This window comes from Salvelinus alpinus, chromosome 4 (genome assembly GCF_045679555.1).
Source record: "Salvelinus alpinus chromosome 4, SLU_Salpinus.1, whole genome shotgun sequence".
Classification (NCBI taxonomy): Eukaryota; Metazoa; Chordata; class Actinopteri; order Salmoniformes; family Salmonidae; genus Salvelinus; species Salvelinus alpinus.
In genome coordinates, this window is record NC_092089.1 from 65,456,493 (window position 1) to 65,484,167 (window position 27,675).

The following is a 27,675-nucleotide window of genomic DNA, read 5'->3' on the forward strand; positions in this document are numbered from 1 at the left end:
AACGGAAAATTCCAAAAGTCCCAATAAACGTTGAATAAACTGATAAAACTTGGTTGAAAAAAAACTACTTTATGATGTTATTATCACATGTATCAAATAAAATCAGAGCCGGAGATATCCGCCGTGTATACTAGATGCCTGTTGACATCTAGTGGAAGGCGTATGAAGTGCATGCATATCGATAAATATAAGGCAATTAAATAGGCAGGCCCTGGAACAGAGCATCGTTTTCAGATTTTTCACTTCCTTTATGGAAGTTTGCTGCAAAATGAGTTCTGTTTTACTCACAGATATAATTCAATCAGTTTTAGAAACTTGAGTGTTTTCTATCCAATAGTAATAATAATATGCATATTGTATGATCTAGAATTGAGTACGAGGCAGTTTAATTTGGGCACGATTTTTCCCCAAAGTGAAAACAGCGCCCCCCTATTGACAAGAAGTTTTAAGAGTGTTGGCTGTTCCAAACTTCTTCCATTTTAAGAATGATGGAGGCCACTGTGTTCTTGGGGACCTTAAATGCTGCATACATACCCTTGTACCCTTGATACCCTTCCCCAGATCTGTGCCTCGACACAATCCTGTCTTGGAGTTCCTTTCACCTCAGGGCTTTGTTTTTGCTCTGACATTCACTGTCAACTGTGGGACCTTATATAGACAGGTGTGTGCCTTTCCAAATCATATCCAATCAATTGAATTTACCACAGGTGGACTCCAAGTTGTAGAAACATCTCAAGGATGATCAATGGAAACATGATGCACATGAGCTCAATTTTGAGTCTCATAGCAAAGGGTCTGAATGCTTATGAAAATAAGGTATTTCTGTTTTTGTCTAAGTGGCAAAAATGTCTAAACATGTTTTTGGTTTGTCATTATGGGGTATTGTGTGTAGATTGATGAAAAAAATAATTTAATACATTTTAGAATAAGGTTGTAACTTAACAAAATGTACAAAAATTTGAGGGAAATTAATACTTGAGTTTAAAAAAAATCCCAAATAATTATCTCCCCCACAAGTTGGATTGAATGAACTTGGCCGTATTTGTATTTATTATAGATCCCCATACTCTTCCTGGGGTCCAGCAAAATTTAGGCAGTTTATACAATTTTTAAAACATTACAATACATTCACATTTCAGAACACACTGTGTGCCCCCTTACTCCACCAGTACCACATATCTACAGTAGATTGTAACTAATTAATCGGCATGGTCGATTTTTATTTAGGGCCAATTTCAAGTTTTTGGATGCCGATTTACATTGCATTCCACGAGGAAACTGCTTGGCAGGCTGACCACCTGTTACGCAAGTGCAGCAAGGAGCCAATGTAAGTTGCTAGCTAGCATTAAACTTATCTTATAAAAAACATCTTAACATAATCACTAGTTAACCACACATGGTTAATATTACTAGGTTAACTAGCTTGTCCTGCGCTGCATATAATCAATGCGGTGGCTGTTAATTTATTGAATCACAGCCTACTTCAACTTTGCCAAACGGGTGACGATTTAACATAAGCACATTTCCAACAAAAGCACAGTCTTTGCAAGAATGTACCTAACCATAATTATGACATAACATTGAAGGTTGTGCAATATAACAGCAATATTTAGACTTAGGTTGCCACCCATTCGATAAAATACGGAACGGTTCCGTATTTCACTAAAAGAATAAACGTTTTGCTTTCGAAATGATAGTTTCTGGATTTGACCATATTAATGACCAAAGGCTAGCCTCCCGGGTGGCGCAGTGGTCTAAGGCACTGCATCAAAGTGCTAGCTGTGCCACCAGAGACTCTGGGTTCGAGCCCAGGCTCTGTCGCAGCCGGCCGCGACCGGGAGGTCCATGGGGCGACGCACAATTGGCCTAGTGTCGTCCGGGTTTGGCCGGTAGGGATATCCTTGTCTCATCGCGCACTAGCGACTCCTGTGGCGGGCCGGGCATAGTGCACGCTGACCAGGTTGCTAGGTGTACGGTGTTTCCTCCAACACATTGGTGCGGCTGGCTTCAGGGTTGGATGCGCTCTGTGTTAAAAAGCAGTGCGGCTTGGTTGGGTTGTTTCGGAGGACGCATGGCTCTCGACCTTCGTCTCTCCCGAGCCCGTACGGGAGTTGTAGCGATGAGACAAGATAGTAAATACTAACAATTGGATAACACGAAATTGGGGAGAAAAAGGGGGTAAAAAACAATTTAAAAAATAACCAAAGGCTCGTATTTCTGTGTTTATTATATTATGATTTGATAGAGCAGTCTGACTGAGCAGTGGTAGGCAGCAGCATGCTCGTAAGCATTCATTCAAACTTTACTGCGTTTGCCAGCAGCTCTTAGCAATGTTTGAAGCACAGCCCTGTTTATGACTTCAAGCCTATCAACTCTTGAGATTATGCTGGCAATACTAAAGTGTCTATTAGAACATCCAATAGTCCCAGGTATATTAAATACAATGGTATAGAGAGAAATAGTCAACACGTCATAATTCCTATAATAACTACAACCTAAAACTTCTTAATTTAGAATATTGAACCACCAGCTTTCATATGTTCTGAGAAAGGAACTTAAACGTTAGCTTTTTTACATGGCACATATTGCACTTTTACTTTCTTCTCCAACACTGTTTTTGCATTATTTAAACCAAATTGAGCATGTTTCTTTATTTATTTGAGACTAAATAGATTTTATTTGTATTATATTAAGTTAAAATAAAACTGTTAATTCAGTATTGTTGTAATTGTCATTATTACAAATATTTATAAATAGAAATCTACCGATTTCATCGGTATCGGCTTTTTTTGGTCCTCCATATAATCTGTATCGGCGTTGAAAAATCATAATCGGTCGACCTCTAATCTACAGTACTAAGTGTGTGCGAGTGTCGCAATGTTTGTTACTTCAAAGTCCCCGCTGTTCCATAAGGTGTATTTTTATATCTGTTTTTTAAATTCAAATTTTACTGCTTGCATCAGTTACTTGATGTGGAATAGAGTTTTATGTAGTCTTGGCTCTATGTAGTACTGTGTGCCTCCCAGAGTCTGTTCTGGACTTGGGGACTGTGAAGAGACCTCGTGGCATGTCTTGTGGGGTACGCATGGTTGTCCGAGCTGTGTGCCAATAGTTTAGACAGCTAGGTGCATTCAACATGTCGATACCTCTCACAAATAAAAGTAGTGATGAAGTCAATCTCTCCTCCACTTTCAGCCAGGAGAGATTGACATGCATGTTATTTATATTAGCTCTCTGTGTACATCCAAGGGTCAGCCGTGCTGCCCTGTTCTGAGCCAATTGCAATTTTCCTTAGTCCTTTTTTGTGGCACCTGACCACACGACTGAACAGTAGTCAAGGTGAAACAAAACTAGGGCCTGTAGGACCTGCCTTGTTGATAGTGATGTTAAGAAGGCAGAGCATCGCTTTATTATAGACAGACTTCTTCCCATCTTAGCTACTACTGCATCAATATGTTTTGACCATGACAGTTTACAATCTAGGGTTACTCCAAGCAGTTTAGTCATCTCAACTTGCTCAAATACACATAATTTATTACCAGATTTAGTTGAGGTTTAGTGAGTGTTTTGTTCCAAATACAATGCTTTTAGTTTTAGAAATATCGAGGTCTAACTTATTCCTTGCCACCCTCTCTGAAACTAACTGCAGCTCTTTGTTGAGTGTTGCAGTCATTTCAGTCGCTGTAGTAGCTGACGTGTATAGCGTTGAGTCATCCGCATACATAGACACTCTGGCTTTACTCAAAGTCAGTGGCATGTCGTTAGTCAAAATTGAAAAAAGCAAAGGGCCTAAACAGTTACCTGGGGAATTCCTGATTCTAAATGGATTATATTTGAGAGGCTTCCATTAAAGAACACCCTCTGTGTTCTGTTACTTGTCTAACTCTTCATCCACATTATAGCAGGGGGTGTAAAGCCATAACACATACGTTTTTCCAGCAGCAGACTATGATCGATAATGTCAAAAGCTGCACTGAAGTCTGTGATGGAGTTGCTATTGACCTCTGAATATCCAGGGGCCTGAGTTTCGCTAGTGCTCTCTCGCTCTGAAGTCTAAAATTATGAATGACCAGTGCTGTGTTATATCAAGGAGGCAAAATAAAAAGCTTTTGTTTGTGTATGTGTGCCTCTAGGAACACTGACACACTGTCTGTTTCTATAGAGAGGGCGTTATCAAATATTAACTGTGAATGTTTGACAGTCTGGTGATGCAGGCCCTGGGTGTGGGTACGCAGTGTGAAAAACTGCTCTATGCAGCCTCATCATTACTGAGACTTGGGCTTTGTGTTTGGCACGTTATTGAAATGTGCACTTCCTCCCTGCATCCCTCTACACGATCTCCTCATTCTCCTGGAACAGCTGTGAAAGGCTGTCTCCCAGTCAGAGTACAAGTACCCAGCAGTCAACCTACTCACACAGCAGCCCATGCCAGTTCATAGGAGGAACGCTTGGTATACGTCTGAGCAGCTCCTGGAGAGTCAGTACTGAGCAAGACATTGTGGGATGTGTGGAACAGGGGTCTGACAGTCCGATCATGCTGCTGAGAACACCCAAGGATGTGGGTTCACTAACTACACATGCTCAGAATAAGTGTTTGATAGTATGTCGAAGCATCTGCCAAGGGCAAAGGCCTAGACTTACAAGAGGACATATGGTGATTCTTGCTGAGAGAGGACTTCACCGCAGAGCTGATGTTGCGACAGGAATGCTGGGTGCTGTGCTGCTTGTAGGCATAGGGGCCGTGTTGGTGGGGGCTATAGGGGCTGTGTGTGTACTGGGTTTGTGAAGGAGGAACAGTGAATGGACTTGTTGAAGGCAGGGAGATGGAGATGGAGGTACACACACATGCAGTGTGTGCAAACCTGGTCAAGAACTACAGGAAACGTATGATCTCTGTAATTGCAAACTAAGGTTTCTGTACCAAATATTAAGTTCTGCTTTTCTGATGTATCAAATACTTATGTCATGCAATAAAATGCAAATTAATTATTTAAAAATCATACAATGTGATTTTCTGGACTTTTGTTTTAGATTCCGTCTCTCACAGTTGAAGTGTACCTATGATAAAAATTACAGACCTCTACATGCTTTGTAAGTAGGAAAACCTGCAAAATCAGCAGTGTATCAAATACTTGTTCTCCCCACTGTATATAATTTAACCTTTTATTTAACTAGGCAAGTCAGTTAAGAACAAATTCTTATTTACAATGACGACCTACCCCGGCCAAACCCGGACAATGCTGTGCCAATTGTGCGGCACTCTATGAGACTCCTAGTCACGGCCGGATGTGAAACAGCCTTTATTCAAACCAGGGACTGTAGGGATGCCTCTTGCACTGAGATGCAGTGCCTTGGACGTCTGCATAGGCAACAATCCCCAATAAGCTGTCCGTTCTCAACCGCTCCCTCTTGTAGGCCAACATTGCTGTTCTAAATGAGTTGTGCGCTCCACCTTGCCACCATAGCGGGTCGAGGGCGTCAAGTTCCTTGGTGTCCACATCACTAAGGACTCTGCAGAGTGAAGACAAAGCAGCCAAAAAGTGCTCAGCATATGTGGGAATTACTTCAAGACTATTGGAAAAGAATTCCAGGTGAAGCTGGTTGAGAGAATGCCAAGAGTGTACAAAGCTGTCATCAAGGCAAAGGGTGGCTACATTGAAGAATCTAAAATATATTTTTGTTTCTTTAACACTTTAGGTTACTACATGATTCCATATGTGTTATTTCATAGTTTTGATGTCTTCACTATTTTTCGACAATGTAGAAGATAGTAAAAATAAAGAAAAACCCTTGAAGGAGTAGGTGTGTCAACTTTTGACTGGTACTGTACATTAACCACACACTCACATACTACACACACCACACTGCTACTCTATGTTTAATATCTACGCATAGTCACTTTATCCTGTACCCCTTGTACAGTGCCTTCTGAAAGTATTCAGACCCCTTTACTTTTTCCACATTTTATTAGGTTACAGCTTTATTCTAAAATTTATTCAATTGTCGTCCCCCCCCCCCCCCCCCATCAATCTACACACAATACCCCATAATGACAAAGCAAAAACGGTTTATTTATTTTTCTTAATTTATGAAAAATCTTATTGCATTTGCTTAAGTATTCAGACCCTTTACTCAGTACTTTGTTGAAGCACCTTTGGCAGTGATTACAGTCTTCTTGGGTATAACACTACAAGCTTGGCATACCTGTATTTGGGGAGTTTCTCCCATTCTTCTCTGTAGATCCTCTCAAGCTCTGTCAGGTTGGATGGGGAGTGTCGCTGCACAGCTATTTTCAGGTCTCTCCAGAGATGTTCAATCAGGATTAAGTCTGGGCTCTGGCTTGGCCACTCGAGGACATTCGGAGACTTGTCCCGAAGCCACTCCTGCGTTGTCTTGGCTGTGTGCTCAGGGTTGTTGTCTTTTTGGAAGGTGAACCTTCGCCCCGTTTTGAGGTCCTGAGCACTATGAAGTACGTTTTTTATCAAGGATCTCTCTGTACTTTGCTCCATTCATCTTTGCCTCGATCCTGACTAGTTTCCCAGTCCCTTCTGCTGAAAAACATCCCCACAGCAGGATTCTTCCACCACCATGCTTCACCGTAGGAATGGTGCCAGGTTTCCTCCAGACGTGAAGCTTGGCATTCAGGCCAAAGAGTTCAATCTTTGTTTCATATTTGCAAAAATGTCTAAACCTGTGTTCACTTTGTCATTATGCGGTATTGTGTAGATTGCTGATAATTTTTTTATTTAATCAGTTTTTAGAATAAGGCTGTAATGTAACAAAATGTGGAAAAAGTCAAGGGGTCTGAATACTTTCCGAAGGCACTGTGTATATATCCTCGTTATTTAACTTTTCTTTTCTTTTTAACTCAACATTTTGGTTAAGGGCTCGTAAGTAAGCATTTCACGGTAATGTCTAAGTCCTGTTGTATTTGCAGCATGTGACAAATAAAAATTTGATTGGATTTTACATTCAGCAGCGTTTTTTGGTGCCTGCACATTATGAATGGAAGCCTTTTCTGTTCACATAGTTGAACTCATATTGGCATGTTGCTTTTACAGTACATGCAAATCACACATTTCGTACATAGCCTCATCAGTATTCTATTCAGGCGGGGCATGCCACATTAAGCAGGTTGTTGACGATTCACCTAACATTTCAAAATGATCCTACATAATATGTCCGCCAGCCTGTGTGTAATACCAGCGGACAGACATGGTTTCAGTGGGAATGCGCTCTACATTCTCTAATGACTCTCTCACTTATCTGCCAGCAGAAATACTTGCAGGGCATCATGCAGCAGTACAGACATGGCCGGATCGCGTTAGCCTCTCTTGTTGTTCTGGGCTAGTTTTTATGTTGTATCATTAGGGACGGCGCTTCGAGGATGGTGCAGTCATGCGGAAAAACGCCCCACTTGGACACCCTCATGAAGACTTGCATGGAGGCTATGCACCACTCTCACTGAACACACACACACACGCAGGGGTCGGTCAGGCGTAAGGGAGCAGGGCCAGCCACAGTGAACCAGGGAGACAGTCTGATGTGAAATAATAAAAAGGAAGAAGCCTAATATAACAAAGGACTTCCTGTTTACATAGTGTTACTTTATATACACACTGACAGGGGGGTGGAAAGGGGTATGATGAAGCTGTCACAGATTTTTTCCCCCTGTGAGCTGTCAAATATAGGCCTAACCCATGGAACTTCTTCAATTCGCTGGCGGGATTTTATTTGCCCCCCCGTGTTTTCAGAAAAAAATAACTCATTTTTATTGTTGTACAGTCTTTTATGTCCAAACACCAGCGAATTAGCTACAAGTGGTTTTAATTTGGGAAATCTGCTCCAAAGTATTCCCACGCGTAATCGAGGGATAATGTGGTCTCATACAAATGTAAGCAAGGTTTGAAATTATTATGTTTTGGGCTTCTGTTTGGTCACCTGACCATCTGCTCAAGAGAAAAAAACAGCCCGCGGCTTAATCTAGATCCCTGTCTTAGAGTGCTGCTGGTGCGTGGCTTGTTGGTCGCGAGTTTTGTTTGTTTCTGTGTTGACTGAGTATGTTAGCCTTGGGGTGGTTTTAAGGAAAGCAAACCATTCCATGTCATGTAAAGTGACTGCTGGTGTTATGTGAATGCCTCAGTTGATTTACCAGGATTAGTGCCACGCTATTGCAAGGGGAAGTAAGCTGATGAACAAAGTGCTGAGAACAATGTGATGGGTTGTAGCAACCAAACCAGTAGTCCACCCAGGAAGTGTTGGTTGGGATTTTTGTGTTTGTCCAGTGTTTTGTATTTTAGCATATATTTTTTTTTTTCTGTTGTGAATGATCATTACCATTCTGTGTTCGTCGTGTGTTAGTTGTGTGCACGCTCGTCTCTCTTCTCGCTCTTTGTCAAGTTGTTTATCTCTCAATGAGTGTTTGATCATGTGTAAACAGTCGAGTGTTCCACTGGGACAAAGTACGCAGTGTAACCACGTGTAACACACGTAGGCCTAACCAGTGACTACCTGCCTGCCTGCCTTAAGGCACACAGCAGCATCCTGACGACTCCGGACACGCGCGTGAGTCTGCGCAGTTTGGACGGAATGGTTGAACAACATGCATGTGTACAATTTATATTTTGCAACGCGAGCGCAAGTAACGCAAGCGGTGTGTTCAGCATGTAACACGCGCATCGAAACTTATGTACTTTTTTTCCAATAAAAGAAAATGTAACTGTCAAATGTCTAAGGTGAATGAGAGGCTCAAGTCGGTCTATCGGTGCAGCCCCTTTGTAGAGCAAAGTGCCCGCTCCACTTATTCAATCATTGCTAGAGCTTTCTGGGTTGCGTTGTTATCTTCCCACTGATGCTGCACAGACGTTAACACACTGGAATAATGCAACAACGGTATGTAGAAATGTTGAAACTGCTCATTACTGTTGTCGCAAAACAATGTCCATACAGGCTAGAACACTTTTACAAAGCAAGACACTGGTAGCTTCCACCTTTTAATTGTAGGATAACTTTCCCTGCTAGCTTACAGCTGAAGCAACATCAGTTCACTACCCTAGTACTTAGTTTAGGATAATATGCAAACCGTAAAAGCAAAATATGCTGATTGTCACCAAAAACCTAATTCGTCTCCCGTCTGGTTTCCACTATGTTGCATACCCACAAGGTCAGATTCCACAGCCACATTCTGCCTTGCACGTGAAGTCATTACTTAGACGGCACACACTTTTGTAAAATAACTGATTGCTTCTTCTATGCCAATGTTGTTGATCAATAAAACATGTTCTCAGCAGTTGCCAATAAAATAAGTGGTAAACGGAAGGGATTGTTTGTCATCTGTAGCCCCATGAAATCAGCTAAAACCAGCTCGGCTCAATGCATGCAGCACTCACCTACTGAATAATACGCATTCACCTGTATTGTGACACGGCCTGGGCTACATCTTGATTTACCCAGTTTATCAATAGAGGTTTACCTTTCAAATAATGATTACCATCATGTTATTTTGTAGTTTTGGTAGAAACAACGTGAAATTGATTGTATAATTCATCCGTTAATGTGTACATGGCTGTCTCAATGTTTTTTTTCTTCACATAAATGTTCAAATATAATGAATGATATTGAACTCAAGATGCCCAACGATTTGAACAGAGCACTAGCTGAGTTTATCTCTGGATCAAGTGCCATTCTGACTTTGTGTTGTTGTCGCGGTATTGTGTTGGTGTCGTTTTGGTAATCGAGTGTCATGACGGTATCGCGTATCGTGATACTAAACCTGGTATCGAAGTCCATTCTGGTATCGTGACAACACTAATACACCATGTTGGAATAAAGAAGGATGTGTGTTCCTAGATCTCCCCTCTGTACTGCTAGTGAGTCAGGTTTCAGTATGTCACTGACTTCCTGTGGTAGCTGTGAACAGGAAGTGTTGTGTCACTCGTGTACGGGCGTGTCGCCTGCCAGAGAACCCCTCCCGGTGACGACATCCCTCACCGCTCAGCAGAGCACAGAGCACCAGGGAGCCATGGCAATGCTGCAAACACTCACATCAACAGCCACAGTGGAGATAACAACACGCACAATATCCCTCTATCCATCTCTCTCCAAAATAGTAATTTTCTCCTTAATAGGTATGTAACTAGCAGTAGTTTAGACCATGACATCACTGGTCTAAAGTGGACTTTGTTTTTCAGAAAGAAACACCAAGTGTGTGTGTGTGTGTGTGAGATCACATGTGCAATAAAGGGGTTATTCATTAATCATTCAGTTGGTCAGTCAAGTTACTGTGACATTACTCTGACCTCTGCTTGTCTCTTAAGGGAAGTGAGTAATAGTTCAAGTGTGTGTAATAACACATCTCAACACTGGCTCTTTTTCCCTCTTACTCTTCGATTTCTCCACCTGCTCTCTAGCTCTCTTGCTTTCTTTGTCCCTCTCGCTCAGCATAGCTGTCTCTCTCTCTCACACACACACACACACACACACACACACACACACACACACACACACACACAGGGCTGTCTTATGGTTCTGGTTGGGAGCTGTACATTAGTAGTGACAGTGCTGTGAAGGGAGGCTGACTGGCTCATTATGTTCTTGTCACAAGCCAAGCGCTTAAATGCTGACTTCCACTACGTTTCCTAGGAACCACAAGAGCCAAATACATTTCTTCTGCTTCTTTAGTTCTGTGCTTCTTTTTGCCTTTGTTTAATGACGGTCCGTTGGGAACTCTGTGTGGTTTTCCCGGCAAGTGCCTGTAAAGCAGGGTACTTTTTAGACGGATAATTACACAGCGTGTGTGTGTGTGTGTGTGTGTGTGTGTGTGTGTGTGTGTGTGTGTGTGTGTGTGTGTGTGTGTGTGTGTGTGTGTGTGTGTGTGTGTGTGTGTGGTGATCCGCTATGTGAAGTTCTCACAAGGAATGCAGCCTGTTCTCATATCTTTCTAATTACTCCGAGTTAAGCTGGTGGCCTGACTGACAGTGTGAAGGCTAACTTTTTTAACTTTTTTGAACATTTTCTCCTATCTCGCTTTCTCTCGCTCTCATATACACACACTGTTTCCTGTGTGATTACCCAGAGTTCTTTGTGGCTGTATTCTCAAGTTCAGGCCTTGTGGGTTAAATGGCACCATCATGGCATCGGCTGTTTTTAGAATAGCTGCGTCAGGGAAACAAGTGCTTTCATAAATGCATGGCTCGGGCCTCGTTTCACAAGAGCATTGTAAAATAAGCTTTCTCTTAATGACCCAGCCTTAGCACATGTTAATTTATATATCAAATTTCGTTGTCCAACATCAGTTTTACAATTTCTTCTTTTTGTGGCCACCTAGAGCAATGTTTTGCTTTTCAATAAAACCTTTCATGTTGGTATAAGAACATCGTACTACTTTATTTTATTACCACTTTACAGGCTGTTTTCTATTCTGTTCAAATGAATTACGATCATCTGTAGATGGGATTTTGAGCACCGTGGGTGGACGCCCTATTACGTTACGCACCCAATGCATATGGATGTCCGGTAAATTCCTATCTTTCCGGTTACGTTGTCTGGCTCAATTTCTGACGGAAACGCTGAGCTGCGTGTTTGCGCCCGCTCTTGTTGTCGTCAATGTAGCCTCAGCGGAAACCGCCCTGTAGAGAGGATCAGGATCCGTGTTCACTGCAGGAGACGAACACCAATTGGTCATCACACTGACCTGTATAAGAATTAGGCCCAGGACGATACCACTATCGCAATATTTTTTTCCACGCCAAAAATGAAAGCACGAAGCAGACCATATGCTTTGGTCCTTAAAAAAATAAAATAATAATCTTTGGTCCTTTGTGTGCTATAGCTTAGAAAATGCATTTATGTGGCCACATAATGTTTGTTTCCGTCATTAGAGGATATTCACATCGTGTACTATAGACGAACAGCACTATACAGGTAGTCTCCATTACCAGCTCTTTGGCTGCTTCCCAAATAGCACCCTGTGTGATAACATCTATCATGCGAACAACAATGTGCAGTGTAGGCCTTTTTGTTTGTGAATGTACATTTACATTTACATTTAAGTCATTTAGCAGACGCTCTTATCCAGAGCGACTTACAAATTGGTGCATTCACCTTATGATATCCAGTGGAACAACCACTTTACAATAGTGCATCTAACTCTTTTAAGGGGGGGGGGGGGGGTTAGAAGGATTACTTTATCCTATCCTAGGTATTCCTTAAAGAGGTGGGGTTTCAGGTGTCTCCGGAAGGTGGTGATTGACTCCGCTGACCTGGCGTCGTGAGGGAGTTTGTTCCACCATTGGGGTGCCAGAGCAGCGAACAGTTTTGACTGGGCTGAGCGGGAACTGTACTTCCTCAGAGGTAGGGAGGCGAGCAGGCCAGAGGTGGATGAACGCAGTGCCCTTGTTTGGGTGTAGGGCCTGATCAGAGCCTGAAGGTACGGAGGTGCCGTTCCCCTCACAGCTCCGTAGGCAAGCACCATGGTCTTGTAGCGGATGCGAGCTTCAACTGGAAGCCAGTGGAGAGAGCGGAGGAGCGGGGTGACGTGAGAGAACTTGGGAAAGTTGAACACCAGACGGGCTGCGGCGTTCTGGATGAGTTGTAGGGGTTTAATGGCACAGGCAGGGAGCCCAGCCAACAGCGAGTTGCAGTAATCCAGACGGGAGATGACAAGTGCCTGGATTAGGACCTGCGCCACTTCCTGCGTGAGGCAGGGTCGTACTCTGCGAATGTTGTAGAGCATGAACCTACAGGAACGGGTCACCGCCTTGATGTTAGTTGAGAACGACAGGGTGTTGTCCAGGATCACGCCAAGGTTCTTAGCACTCTGGGAGGAGGACACAATGGAGTTGTCAACCGTGATGGCGAGATCATGGAACGGGCAGTCCTTCCCCGGGAGGAAGAGCAGCTCCGTCTTGCCGAGGTTCAGCTTGAGGTGGTGATCCGTCATCCACACTGATATGTCTGCCAGACATGCAGAGATGCGATTCACCACCTGGTTATCAGAGGGGGGAAAGGAGAAGATGAATTGTGTGTCGTCTGCATAGCAATGATAGGAGAGACCATGTGAGGATATGACAGAGCCAAGTGACTTGGTGTATAGCGAGAATAGGAGAGGGCCTAGAACAGAGCCCTGGGGGACACCAGTGGTGAGAGCACGTGGTGCGGAGACAGATTCTCGCCACGCCACCTGGTAGGAGCGACCTGTCAGGTAGGACGCAATCCAAGCGTGGGCCGCGCCGGAGATGCCCAGCTCGGAGAGGGTGGAGAGGAGGATCTGATGGTTCACAGTATCAAAGGCAGCCGATAGGTCTAGAAGGATGAGAGCAGAGGAGAGAGAGTTAGCTTTAGCAGTGCGGAGCGCCTCCGTGACACAGAGAAGAGCAGTCTCAGTTGAATGACTAGTCTTGAAACCTGACTGATTTGGATCAAGAAGGTCATTCTGAGAGAGATAGCAGGAGAGCTGGCCAAGGACGGCACGTTCAAGAGTTTTGGAGAGAAAAGAAAGAAGGGATACTGGTCTGTAGTTGTTGACATCGGAGGGATCGAGTGTAGGTTTTTTCAGAAGGGGTGCAACTCTCGCTCTCTTGAAGACGGAAGGGACGTAGCCAGCGGTCAAGGATGAGTTGATGAGCGAGGTGAGGTAAGGGAGAAGGTCTCCGGAAATGGTCTGGAGAAGAGAGGAGGGGATAGGGTCAAGCGGGCAGGTTGTTGGGCGGCCGGCCGTCACAAGACGCGAGATTTCATCTGGAGAGAGAGGGGAGAAAGAGGTCAAAGCACAGGGTAGGGCAGTGTGAGCAGAACCAGCGGTGTCGTTTGACTTAGCAAACGAGGATCGGATGTCGTCGACCTTCTTTTCAAAATGGTTGACGAAGTCATCAGCAGAGAGGGAGGAGGGGGGAGGAGGGGGAGGAGGATTCAGGAGGGAGGAGAAGGTGGCAAAGAGCTTCCTAGGGTTAGAGGCAGATGCTTGGAATTTAGAGTGGTAGAAATTGGCTTTAGCAGCAGAGACAGAAGAGGAGAATGTAGAGAGGAGGGAGTGAAAGGATGCCAGGTCCGCAGGGAGGCGAGTTTTCCTCCATTTCCGCTCGGCTGCCCGGAGCCCTGTTCTGTGAGCTCGCAATGAGTCGTCGAGCCACGGAGCAGGAGGGGAGGACCGAGCCGGCCTGGAGGATAGGGGACATAGAGAGTCAAAGGATGCAGAAAGGGAGGAGAGGAGGGTTGAGGAGGCAGAATCAGGAGATAGGTTGGAGAAGGTTTGAGCAGAGGGAAGAGATGATAGGATGGAAGAGGAGAGAGTAGCGGGGGAGAGAGAGCGAAGGTTGGGACGGCGCGATACCATCCGAGTAGGGGCAGTGTGGGAAGTGTTGGATGAGAGCGAGAGGGAAAAGGATACAAGGTAGTGGTCGGAGACTTGGAGGGGAGTTGCAATGAGATTAGTGGAAGAACAGCATCTAGTAAAGATGAGGTCAAGCGTATTGCCTGCCTTGTGAGTAGGGGGGGAAGGTGAGAGGGTGAGGTCAAAAGAGGAGAGGAGTGGAAAGAAGGAGGCAGAGAGGAATGAGTCAAAGGTAGACGTGGGGAGGTTAAAGTCACCCAGAACTGTGAGAGGTGAGCCATCCTCAGGAAAGGAACTTATCAGGGCGTCAAGCTCATTGATGAACTCTCCAAAGGAACCTGGATGTACCCGTGAGTGTGTTTGAATACACACATCTGTTTAACGGTTGAGCCCTCGTGTTAGTTCACTTGTAATGTGAACCTATATGGGTCTGATAACTGGGGTGCTGCATATTAAAACATGACAAAGTATGGTGTGTGTGTGTGTGTGTGTGTGTTGAGGGAGGTAGGGTGACTCCCTCTCCATTCCTTTGACATTTGTGAGCCACAAGTTCCTCATACCATGTCTGGTATTTCTTAAGAAAGGGTAGCAGTTAATGTCGGCCCAAAACCATAGAAATAGAATGGAGCAGACGGCCAACACATCACGACTCCTATATGCAGACCTAATAGTTCTTTGATGAGGGTCATAATGGCTGGGACTGGGATGGCAGACATCAATCTGAATGTGTTCCCAAGGTACTTGAGTGAAAGTTACCAGAAGGCAATAGGCTTGGGCAGTATACCGGGTATTTGGAAAATGTCACGGGATGGTTTTGTTCAATACCGTTGAAACTATTTATTTGAAGTTTATTTTTGTAAATGTCACAATTTTTCATTACAAAGCTTACTGGTAGTCCCCAGTTACGTGTCATGTGGTGTTTGTTTACAAGCACACAACGACAGGAGACCGGAGCCTTGTGAGTCACTCACTGTTGTGCAGCGGTCGCCAGGTGATCTAGTTACAGTATGGAATTCAGAACTAAATCTTTGCCAGCTAGATATTTTATAACTATTTAGTTAACTGTCTAAAATGTGCTAAATGCTCTGCAGTTGTGCATTTGGTCTGCTAATTTAGTAGCTAGTTAGCTACCTAGCTTGTGGTTAGCCTCTTTCAAAATCAAGCATTCGCTTGGTATCAGCAGAGAATCCCCTCTTGGATCGAGAGCCTTGCTGTCTAATATTTGTTTTGTGCGTGTAGCAAACAAACTGCAAGTAGCATTTGAGTTACTTTTATATTTTAGGTCAGACTGTATATATTGGTCATATAAAAAGTGCATTTAGTTAGCATTCTCTATTGTATTTTACATGTACTTGTTAGCATTTGCTAACCTTTGGATTACAGAGTATCTGTGGAGTGTGAAAACAGTGCCCCTTGTGTTCAGTGCCAGTATTACATAATATCCCAGTATGGCACAAGGTCTGTTCGATAATCTGGATACCGCCCAAGCATAGAAGGTAACGAGATGGAAGTTGAGATAAAGTAATCAAAAAGAAGAAGAAGGTGGAGCTAGGGACCTAACACCCTCTGTCATTCTCTCAGGCCCATATCCAATCAGCTGGCTACCTCAGGAGGGATGGAGAGAGAGAAGGGATTGAGAGGAGGGATGGAAAGAGAACAAGAGACGAAGGGAGAGATGGCGTGAGAGAAGTGTGGAGATGGTGTGCATTAATGACAATCTCCATGCTGTGACTTAGCAAATTGTGTTTCTTTGTGTTATTAGCCAATGGCTAATTAGCAGCTCTCTTAAATTGAAATTGTGGTGAATCCATATTATAGTCCCAACAGCCCCTTACACCAGTCCCTTGTTTGCACTGTTTTCCATGTAGCTGTGTGTCCGTCCGCCTTTGTCCGCATGCCTTTTGAGAGAGGAGGGAGGCGAGAGAGGGAGAATGCAAGTCAGCTTATGCTAATTGAACCTTTCTCTGTTGTAGAGAAAGATGATCACTAAAGTAGAGTCCTGCACGGGTCGGCCACTTTTCTTTTTTTGGAGCCGATCCTGCTCCTCGCCGGCCGCTTATTGTGAGCCCCGTCCGATATCCAGCGTCAGGACAGATTTTCCTCTTCAACCTGACCCACCTGCATAGAATGAATTGTTACAGAGAGCCGATCTCTGACCCGCCAAGTAACATCATTTATTTAATAGTTTTTATGATCTCCAAAGTAGTAGGCTATTATCCCCCCCCCTGCATAAACATGTATTTGTCTGCCTATTCAACATTTGGATAAAAGGAAACCATTTTTTTTTTTAACACAATGAGAAGAGGCACAGTTGACAAATCAAATCGCTTTGATAAAGAGCCTTCTAATTAGACTTCTTACCTAATTAAAGCCTATATCCGACATAACAAAACCTAGCAAGCCTGGCTCAGAGAGAGATGAGAGGTGTGTGTGTGCGCGCTCCTCTGTTTGTCTTCTCCTGAAGGTTGACTGTATGAAGCCGTTGAACATGTTGAGCCTAGGTTGTTGTTCAGTGTGTGTTCTGTGGCCTGTGACCCTCTGGGTGGCTGCTGATTGGCTCCAGATGCTGGCATGTGGGACAGTCATTATGGGCCATGTCTGCTAGTTTGGAAGCACCGTTACAGAGATCATGCATCTTATTTCTGGCTTATCTTTGCAGTTATGTAGCCTAATAGAGTAGAATGCAAACATAGGAAGTGAGGAACTTGCCCCATAAGCTTTCCGTAGTTGTGTTCGGATTTGTGTGTGATCTTCAGCGCCACCTGGTGTTGGCCAATTATCAATTGAGACGCTGCCTTCATAAGGATATTCATTGGTGTAGCCTGACACCTTGTGGCAAAGATTTGCTAGTGCAATTGTACTTTAACCTGTCAAAAAATCATAAATCCCCTAATCTCAAAATAAAATGGATCAATCCCTGAATGTGGAATTGTTCAGATGATCCATAACGTCGTACAAGAGGAATTAGTGAGCTAATCTAAGTGTGTATGTTCTTGATTGATCCAGTGTGTAATGTGTAACTGTGTTTAATGAAGTGGTCTGTTATTGTGATATTGATCTACCTGTGTTTTAATGAAGTGGTCTGTTATTGTGATATTGATCTACCTGTAGCCTGTTCCCCTCTGTCCGCAACGATTAATAATGGCCTTTGTAGAGACTGTCCCTGTCTGATCCTAATTGATCCTTTCCTCTCTCCCCCACTCCCTCTCTTTCTCTCCTTCTGTCTGTCCCTTAATCCCTCCCTCGGTCTCCCCGTCTACCTCATTGTCTCCCTCTTCCCCTGTTCAATCTCCCCATTGATTTCTTTCACTCGTTTTCTCAACCTCCTCCCCCTCCCCTCTCTGTACAGAAACTCAAACGGCTGATTCCTGATGAGGTAGGTTGTGTGTGTGTGTGTGTGTGTGTGTTTGTGTGTGCCCACATCCCAGTCATAATCATCTGACTGTTTTGTTGCATCTCATCTCACCCTGTAGTCCACTACTAAACAAGCTATGATCTCACAGGAAGTCTGCTACTCAAAGGTTATTTTACTTTTTAAATGTATTTAACCTTTTTATTTAACTAGGCAAGTCAGTTTAAGAACAACGACGGCCTACCCCGGTATTTACGGTATTACTGGTAAATAACGCACTAAAAGCCCATTGGGCCTCTATTACCAGAATGCTAACAAAATTAGCCCAAGGAATAGAGAATTTCAATGGAGGCTGGTAGCTAAATGTGCGAAAGAGCGCAAATGAAAATAAACAAATTGCAAAGACAAGCAATCCAGCTCATGAAGTTATACACTTCATGGCCAAAAGTATGTCCACACGCCTTCTATTTCAGCCACACCTGTTGCTGACAGGTGTATAAAACTGAGCACACAGCCATGCAATCTCCATAGAGAAACATTGGCAGTACACCCGTACTGAAGAGCTCAGTGACTTACAATGTGGCACCGTCATAGGATGCCATCTTTCCAACAAGTCAGTTCGTCAAATTTCTGCCCAGCTAGAGCTGACCCGGTCAACTGTAAGTGCTGTTATTGTGAAGTGGAAATGTCTAGGAGCCACAACGGCTCAGCTGCGAAGTGGTAGCCCACACAAGCTCACAGAACGGGAATGCTGAAACGGGTAGTGCTTAAATCGTATGCCCTTGGTTGCAACGCTCACTACCAAGTTCCAAACTCATTCCAGAAGCCACGTTAGCACAAGAACTGTTCGTCTGGAGCTTCATGAAATAGGATTCCATGGCCGAGCAGCCGCGCACACACAAGCCTAAGATCACAATGCCAAGCGCCAGCCAGGAGAATGCTACCTGCCCCAATGCATAGTGCCAACTGTAAAGTTTGGTGGAGGAGGAATAATGGTCTGAAACTGTTTTTCATGATTCGGGCCAGGCCCCTTAGTTCCAGTGAAGGGAAATCTTAACGCTACAGCGTACAATGCCATTTTAGAAGATTCTGTGCTTCCAACTTTGTGGCAACAGTTTCGGGAAGGCCCTTTTTCAGCATGACCATGCACAAAGCGAGATTGTTACAGAAATGGTTTGTCAAGATCGGTTTGGAAGAACTTGACTGGCCTGCACCTCAACCCCATCAAACACTTTTGGGATGAATAGGAATGCCGACTGCGACCCAGGCCTGATCGCCCGACATTTTTGTCTAACCTCACTAATGTTCTTGTGGCTGAATGGAAGCAATTCCCCGCAGCAATGTTCCAACATCTAGTGGAATGCCTTCCCAGAAGATTGGAGGCTGTTATAGCAGCAAAGGGGGTGACCAACTGCATATTAATGCCCATGATTTTATGAATTAGATGTTTAACGAGCAGGTGTCCACATACTTCTGTGTATAGCCATGTAGTGTGTATACTGTATACAGTGCATTTGGAAAGTATTCAGACCCCTTCACTTTTCCCATTTTTTATTTATTTTTAGGTTAGAACCTTATTCTAAAATTGATTAAATTGTTGTTTTCGTCAATCTTCACAGAATACCCCATAATGACAAAGCAAAACCAGGTTTTTAAAAAATGTATTTTTTTAAACTCAAATTTACATAAGTATTCAGACCCTTTACTGAGTACTTTGTTGAAGCAAATATGGCAGCGATTACAGCCTGGTGTATTCTTGCGTATGACGCTGCAAGTTTGGCACACCTGTATTTGGGGAGTCACATTCTCTGCAGATTACTCTCAAGCTCTGTCAGGTTGGATGGGGTGAGTTGCTGTGCAGCTATTTTCAGGTCTCTCCAGAGATGTTTGATCGGGTTCAAGTCCGGGCTCTGGCTGGGCCACTCAAGGACATTCAGAGACTTGTCCCAAAGCAACTCCTGCGTTGGCTTGGCTGTGTGCTTAGGGTTGTAGTCCTGTTTTGAAGGTGAACCTTCGCCCCAGTCTGAGGTCCTGAGCACTCTGGAGCAGGTTTTGATCAAGGATCTCTCTGTACTTTGCTCCGTTCATCTTTCCCTCGATCCTGACTAGTCTGCCAGTCCCTGCCACTGAAAACATCTCCACAGCATGATTCTGTCACCACCATGCTTCACCATAGGGATTGTGCCAGGTTTCTTCCAGACGGGGAGCTTGCCATTAAGGCCAGAGTTCAATCTTGGTTTCATCAGACCAGAGAATCTTATTTCTTGTGGTCTGGAAGTCTTTAGGTGCTTTTGGTAAACTCCAAGCGGGCTGTCATGTGCCTTTTACTGAGGAGTGGCTTCCGTGCCCCCACTCTACCATAAAGGCCTGATTTGTTGAGTGCTGGAGATATGGTTTTCCATCTGGAAGGTTCTCCCATCTCCACAGAGGAACTCTGGAGCTCTGTCAGAGTGACCATCGGGTTCTTTGTCACCTCCCTCACCAAGGCCCTTCTCCCCCGATTGCTCAGTTTGGCTGGGCAGCCAGCTCTAGGAAGAGTCTTGGTGGTTCCAAACTTCTTCCATTTAAGAATGATGGAGACCACTGTGTTCTTGGAGACTTTCAATGCTGCAGACATTTTTTTGATACCCTTCTCCAGATCTGTGTCTCGACACAATCCTGGCTCGGAGCTCTACAGTCAATTCCTTCGACCTCATGGCTTTTGCTCTGACCTGCACTGTCAACTGTGGGATCTTATGTAGACAGGTTTGTGCCTTTCCAAATCATGTCCAGTCAATTGAATTTACCACAGGTGGACTCCAATCAAGTTGTAGAAACATCTCAAGGATGATCAATGGAAACAGGATTTACCTGAGCTTAATTTTGAGTCATTATACAGGGACTGAATAATTATGTGAATAAGGTTTTTCTGGGATTATTTTGTAATAAATTTGCAAAAATGTCTAAACCTGTTTTCGCTTTGTCATTACGGGGTATTGTGTGTAGATTGTTGAGGATTTTGTTATTTAATTCATTTTAAAATAAGGCTTTAACGTAACAAAGTGGAAAAGGTCAAGGGGTCTGAATACTTTTTCCTACTTTCCTGTAGGTAGGAGGAACCAAATTTCATTTTTTCACTGGTTCGAATCCCTGAGCCCACTAGATTAATAATCTGCCAATGTGCCCTTGAGCAAGGCCCTTAACCCTAATTGCTCCTGTATGTCACTCTGGATAAGAGCGTCTGCTAAATTACTAAAATATACATGCAAACTTAGGGCTAGCATTAACTCAGAATTCTTTGGTTTTTAAATTCAGGTAAACAATATAAAACCCATAATATCTTGCTGCGTCTTGTAAACCTATTTCTAAAGTGCTTCTGTCATTTTCTGCTCGGCATCAGACTTATTTTGTGCTTTAGTTGCACTTATCCACTTGGATGAGAATTCACAAACAGGCATTCTATCAGCAGACAGAGCTCTGACTGATGATATAGCTACTTCTCTCTGGTGCTTTTCTGTGTAGCCAGCCTTATTTTCTCCTGTAAAATGCAGATTAACTTTAAGCAAAACATTTGTAAATGTAGCTGGCTACATTCTCTCTATCATAAACATTAGACATATGATGTCCATGCATCGTTTTTGCAAAAAATACGTAGATTTTTCAATGTAAATGAATTTACTTGTGTGGCTGCCAGCCAAGAACGCGATCTGCTTTATCTCCTAACGTATTGCACAAGTTGAGTGCAGGTATTTACTTAATATGTATCCGCCCCCTTTTTTTCAATTTTCGCCTAAAATGACATACCCAAATCTAACTACCTGTAGCTCAGGACCTGACGCAAGGATATGCATATTCTTGATACCATTTGAAAGGAAACACTTTGAAGTTTGTGGAAATGTGAAATGAATGTAGGAGAATATAACACATTAGATCTGGTAAAAGATAATACAAAGGGAAAAAAACATGCGTTTTTTGTTGTTGTTGTACCGTCTTTGAAATGCAAGCGAGAGGCCATAATGTATTATTCCAACCCAGGTGCAATTTAAATTTGATTGCCACTAGATGGCAGCATTGTACGCACATTTTTAGACTTATCAAATGAACCATTGCATATCTGTTCAAAATGTTGTCTCAAGACTGGCCAAATGTGCCTAATTGGTTTATTTGTACATTTTCAAGTTCATAATTGTGCACTCTCTTTAAACAATAGCATGGTATTCTTTCACTGTAATAGCTACTGTAAATCGGACAGTGCAGTTAGATTAACAAGAATTTAAGCTTTCTGCCCATATCAGATATGTCTATGTCCTGGGAAATGTTCATGTTACTTACAACCTCATGCTAATCACATTAGCCCGCGTTAGCTTAACTGTCCTGTGGGGGTGGATACCGATCCCGTAGAGGTTAAAGTAGCTACAAATATGAATGTGTTGAAAAACTTGTAATAAATAGTTTTGATGATATTGAAAAACCATCCAGTGGCTATTTCCAAGTACCCCGGTAAACGGTATGTACAGTATACAGCCCAAGCCTATTCCACAGATGTTTCCGTAGGAGACCTACTCTTTGGAGGGAACTGCTATGTTGATGACATCACCCTGTGATCCTGCTTCATTTCATTCTAGCACACACATGAGTGAAGCTGAAGGTGTTTCACAGTGATATTTAGTCATTTATGACGTCTGAATGTCCACTGGAATCTGATGCCTGATTCCAAATCAACCTTTTTGCCCTGACCTATCCAATCCACAGGGGTTGGGGTTGAACTGGGATAACCCTCATATCTCCCTGTGTGACCTCTGACCACTGTCGTTTGACCCCCCTGCAGTTGGAGCGTTTCACCAGCATGAGGATGAAGAAGGACAAGGAGAAGCCTCATGCAGCCGGGCAGCGCCACTCCAACGCTGGCCACTACGAGGTTCCTACCCAGGGGACCATGCTGCACGACCACCCTGACGAATATGTCCTGGAACTCTTCGAACAGATGCTGGTGAGAGAGAGAGGGTTAAAGAAAGAGACAATGATTGTCTACTGGGTGTGGAATACAGGCTATTTGTCTGTCTCTTTTGGGATGCTGACTTAAAGGTATTTCTCTCTGTCTCCTCCCTCTCTCGCCCCTCCCCCTCTCTCTTTCTCTTCCCTCTCGCTCGTTCTCCCCTCCCTTTTTCGCTTGCTCTCCACCCCCCCTCTCTTTCTCCCTCCTCTCTCTCTCTCTCTCTCTCTCTCCAGGTGGATATGAACTTGAACGAGGAGAAGCAGCGGCCTCTGCGGGCGAAAGACATCGTCATCAAGCGAGAGATGGTGTCTCAGTACCTCCACACGTCCAAAGCTGTGAGTAACAAAGGTTGAGGTACTGGGGTAACGATCAGTCCCACCTTCATAACATACACAGTAGACTTGGAGCAGCGGTAACTTGTCCTCTTTATGTCCTTTTATACTGCTACCGTGTGTGTGTGTGTGTGTGAGATAGGGTCAGAACAGGAAGGAGAGTTCCAAGTCAGCCATGATATACATCCAGGAGCTGAGGACTGAGCCCAGAGACGCACAGCTCCTGGGCTGTCTGGAATCACTCCGGGTCTCCCTCAACAACAACCCTGTCAGCTGGGTGCAGAACTTTGGAGACGAGGGCCTGGTTCTGCTGCTCAACACCATGAGGAAAATCCAGGAGGAGAAGGACGAGTACCCGTAAGATATATCAAGCTCCTGTTTCCCCTGTTACCTACCTAGCTACCCCCATACCCCCTCTAACCCCCTCTTAACCTTCTCAACCCTTTTACCCTCATGTTAACTCCAGGAGGAAAGAGACCAGTAACTGGAAGTAGAGCTTAATTAAATCAGTTTTCTTTTTTGCCTGATTCCATAGATTTCCCCCCCCCCAAAAAAAAATCCTTGTCTCAGTTTAGCTTTTCCAGGTTTCTGTTTCCCTCAGTTCTTTCAAGTTTTCACTCAAAAATCACACTTTATAAAATAGAAAAACAACTTGTTTGGATGTTCTAAGGCCACAACAATGTTTTAACCACATCAGAAGACAACTTTTTTGTTGTTGAAATGTAGATTTTGTGGGTGTAGTTACCCTTTTCATTGCGGTGCACACCGCGCAAGAGACCGTTGTTTAGCTGTGTTTTTGTAGCTCACACGTGATGGTAGAGTTTGCACGACAAATACCCGCTGGATCGATGCAAATGATCGTGATATCATTCCGCCAGATAGGCGCGGGCTACTTTGTTGTTTAACGTTTAATTGAGAAGGTTTTTTGGGGAAAGCCTTTCCCATCTACCAGAAGACTGTTTTCATTAGCATCATCGCTAACGGCCACACAAAGCTGCCTCTTCAGAAAGTTGCAGGAAACACAAATCACTGTTGCGTTCTGTTCATGTCTTATGATAAACTTTGGCAAATACATTTAGTTTGTTCCCTTATAAAGTTCAATAAAAAAAATATATATATATTGATGAATTCCGGTTTAATGTCTGGATCCCGTGATTACGTCCGCGTTCTCCGGATCGCAGATTTTATAGTTTCATCAAGACATCAACACCCTCTTACCCCATTTTTCGCCCCTCCTACCACTTTGGCATTTACCCTAACTCCCGGAGGAGAGAGAGACACCCTCTTATTCCTATAACGCTACAGTAGATTTGCAAACTCACTTGTTTTGTTTGGAGACCCCTTATGTACAATAACACGCCTTTCCCTCTCCTCTTGCCTCCGGTTAGAAACATGGGCATGAAGTGTCAACACGAGATTGTGCGCTGTCTCAAAGCCTTCATGAACAACAAGTATGGTCTGAAGGCCATGTTGACGTCTGCCGAGGGCATCCCTCTGCTGGTCCGAGCCATTAACCCCCGGGTCCCTCACATGATGGTGGATGTGGTCAAACTGCTCTCGGCCATCTGCATCCTGGAACACCCTGACAACCTGTAAGTATCTGTTTAGGGGTGTGTGTGTGTCTGTGAGTGGGAGAATGTCTGCCTGTCTTGAGTGTGTGTCTGTGTACCTTTCTGTGCATTAATATGTAACTCCCTCTGTAGTCATGAGCGTGTTCTGGAGGCCATCACTGAGGAGGCAGAAAAGCAGGACAATGAGAGGTTTCAGCCACTCCTCTTAGGTATGAACAAGCCCAACATCGCCTTGAAGAATGGCTGTATGCAGCTCATCAACGCTCTCATCAGTCGAGGAGAAGAGCTGGACTACAGGATCCACATCCGCTCAGAGCTGCTGAGACTGGGCCTACGAGACCTGCTGACGGTGAGTCACACAGACAGGTTCCACACACTCATGTTTACCAGGGAAGTTTGGGTTTTTATTGAACCCCCTCTCCAATCTCCAACCCACCCTTCCCTCCCTCTTGCTCTCCCTCTTTCTCTCTTCTCTCCTCTCTCCCCCTCCCTCTCTCTCCTCCCACCTCCCTCTTTCTCTCTTCTCTCCTCTCTCCCCCTCCCTCTCTCTCCTCCCACCTCCCTCTCTCTCCTCCCACCTCCCTCTCTCTCCTCCCACCTCCCTCTCTCTCCTCCCACCTCCCTCTCTCTCCTCCCACCTCCCTCTCCTCCTCCCACCTCCCTCTCTCCTCCCACCTCCCTCTCTCTCCTCCCTCTCTCTCCTCCCACCTCCCTCTCTCTCCTCCCACCTCCCTCTCTCTCTCATCCCCTCTCTCTCTCATCCCTCCCTCCCTCTCTCTCTCATCCCCTCTCTCTCTCTCTCTCATCCCCTCTCTCTCTCATCCCTCCCTCTCTCCCTCCTCCCCTCTGTCTCTCTCCTCCCTGGGTCCTGTAGGATATTCGGACCATAGAGAATGAGGAGCTGAGGGTGCAGCTCAGTGTTTTTGACGAGCAGGCCGAGGATGACTCTGATGAACTCCAGGCCCGCCTCAGCGACGTGCGCATCGAGATGGAATATCCTTCCACCTCCAGGGAGGCTCAAACAAGTCCCTCTATGAAGAGACGTTACTTTGGTTCAGATGTTAAAGTGATACGAGTTTATCGTATGGCTGTGTCTCAAATTGTACCCTATATAGTGCACTACTGTTGATCACGGCCTATAGCGTAGCCCACTATATAAGGAATATGGTGCAACCTACCAGTCAGGTCACAACCTACCAGTCAGGTCACTGTCCTCTAACGTACATTCCTACATTTCACCACCAGGTGGCTCCAAGGTGCCATAATAGTTACTCAGCACAAGGAATTCTTCAGTGCTTTTGCTTTACCTTGTTGATTGCTTTGGCTCTGGTCACCATGACTGAGATGCGTTTGATCACAGTAATAGACTGATCAGGAAGCTACTTAGCCTTTGATCAGATACTGATACCAGTCTGTAACAGGGCTTTGTCTTTGCCGCATAATCCTTCACAATATAACACAATGACTACTGCATGTACCGCGGTAGTAAACTATATTGGAACCGGGTTACTGTAGATTGGCTTGCCTCTAAACACAATATTATATCTTAGTAGTAGGAGTGGATTGATTCAGGGCGTTGATGAAGATGTGGATTTAAAAATGTTCCTATCTGACCACTTGAGGTCGTGGTCCTTAACCATGTGGTCGTACTGATGTGACCGAGGTGTTCCAGATCCTGATGAACACGGTCAAAGACTCCAAGGCCGAAACACACTTCCTGTCTCTGATGCAGCACCTGCTGCTGGTTCGCAACGACTACATGGTCAGGTAAGGGACATAATATCACACGCACTCGCTCTCTCTCAAACACACACACACACACACACACACACACACACACACACACACACACACACACACACACCTTTTGTTCCCTCCCGCTCTACTACCGTGTGACTCAGAACATATATTGTTGTGATGACCTGGAGGCAACTTATTGCATCGCTCTCCCTCTCCTTTCTGTGCCTCCGTTTCTCGCTCTCGCTCTCTCTCTCTTACTCCTTCTCTTTCTCGCTCTATCCTTTTTCTACCACTGTTTCTGGATCCCTCTGGACCTCTTCCCTTTCCCCCTCTATCTCTCCGTCTTTTTCTCTCCATTTCCCCGGTCTGTCTTCTCGGCGCGCCATTTCAAAGCTGTGAAATGAATACACGCAGGAGAGGTTTGAATAGAAATGAGCACATTCACCTCCTATCTCCGTAAATATGCTAATGTTCCCCAAAGCCAGTGAGCTTTCACTGTGGAGGGGAGGGGTAGGGCGAGGGAAAAGAGAGAGAGAGAAGTCGAGGGTGGAATGAAAGAGGAAGAGAGAGAGCGAGAGAGAGAATAAGCTGTAGAAGTATGACACACACACACACACACACACACACACACTTATTTCCTTCTCTTATTTTCAGGGTACTTTTTCTAGCAGCAGCCTTACAGCTGCAGTTTCCTAGAATCACTCAGATCTGAGTTGAGATGTCAGGATTGTTGATGGTCCAGTGTTCCTAGAATGGATTCTGACAGGCAGGAAGTTGTAGTGGTGCTGGGAGGGGGGAGAGAGAGAGAGGTGGGTAAACATATGAGTCATGGAGGGTTTACAACGCAGTGACAGTCCCCTGACCCCCCCTCCACCCTCACCCCTGGATGTGTCCCTGACCTCCCCATGTTGCAGTGTGTACGACCCCCCCCCCGGCCCCCGCTAACCCCTCTCTTTCCTCTGTATTTTTCTCCCTCAATCGCTCTCTTTCAATCTCCCAGTCTCTCTCTCTCTCTCCCTGCCTTACTATAATGGCCTTGGCTGAATAGAGTTGTTCTCCTCCCTCTCTCCCCCATTTCCCCTCCAGGTCATACTCCAGCACACAATGGCGCTGGACCGTAATGGAGTCCTGGGAGACGGAGGGAGGGAAGGAAAGAGGGCGAGGGAGAAATGGGGAAATTATAGAGCAAGAGACGTGGTGGGGGGAGAGAGCAAGGGAGGGAGAGAGAGATGGTGCTGGCGTAGAAATTAGAGGGAGAGAAACAGATGGAGGAGTTGTAAATTGAAGGGTAGCTGGAGGGAGAGGGGTGGGCTATAGAGGATGAGGTTAGGCTGGGAACAAAACGCTCTGTTTCACTCTCCTCTACGTGGTTCAAT

At 44.7% G+C, this 27,675-nt stretch overlaps 1 protein-coding gene across 4 annotated transcripts in view; it reads left to right on the forward strand.

Moving 5' to 3' along the window:
- The window catches only part of LOC139574167 (protein diaphanous homolog 1-like), a 130,977-nt gene that overhangs the window by 30,066 nt on the left and 73,236 nt on the right, over nucleotides 1-27,675 (forward strand). For 3 of the 4 annotated variants that reach the window (XM_071398405.1, XM_071398408.1, XM_071398406.1), the window contains exons 2-9: nucleotides 17,679-17,705; nucleotides 22,489-22,650; nucleotides 22,890-22,991; nucleotides 23,131-23,345; nucleotides 24,377-24,580; nucleotides 24,692-24,908; nucleotides 25,434-25,552; nucleotides 26,210-26,326. In XM_071398405.1, the coding sequence (XP_071254506.1) occupies nucleotides 17,679-17,705; nucleotides 22,489-22,650; nucleotides 22,890-22,991; nucleotides 23,131-23,345; nucleotides 24,377-24,580; nucleotides 24,692-24,908; nucleotides 25,434-25,552; nucleotides 26,210-26,326 (1,163 nt within the window). The remainder of the gene's footprint in view (nucleotides 1-17,678; nucleotides 17,706-22,488; nucleotides 22,651-22,889; nucleotides 22,992-23,130; nucleotides 23,346-24,376; nucleotides 24,581-24,691; nucleotides 24,909-25,433; nucleotides 25,553-26,209; nucleotides 26,327-27,675) is intronic. The other variant, XM_071398407.1, reaches the window with a different exon arrangement.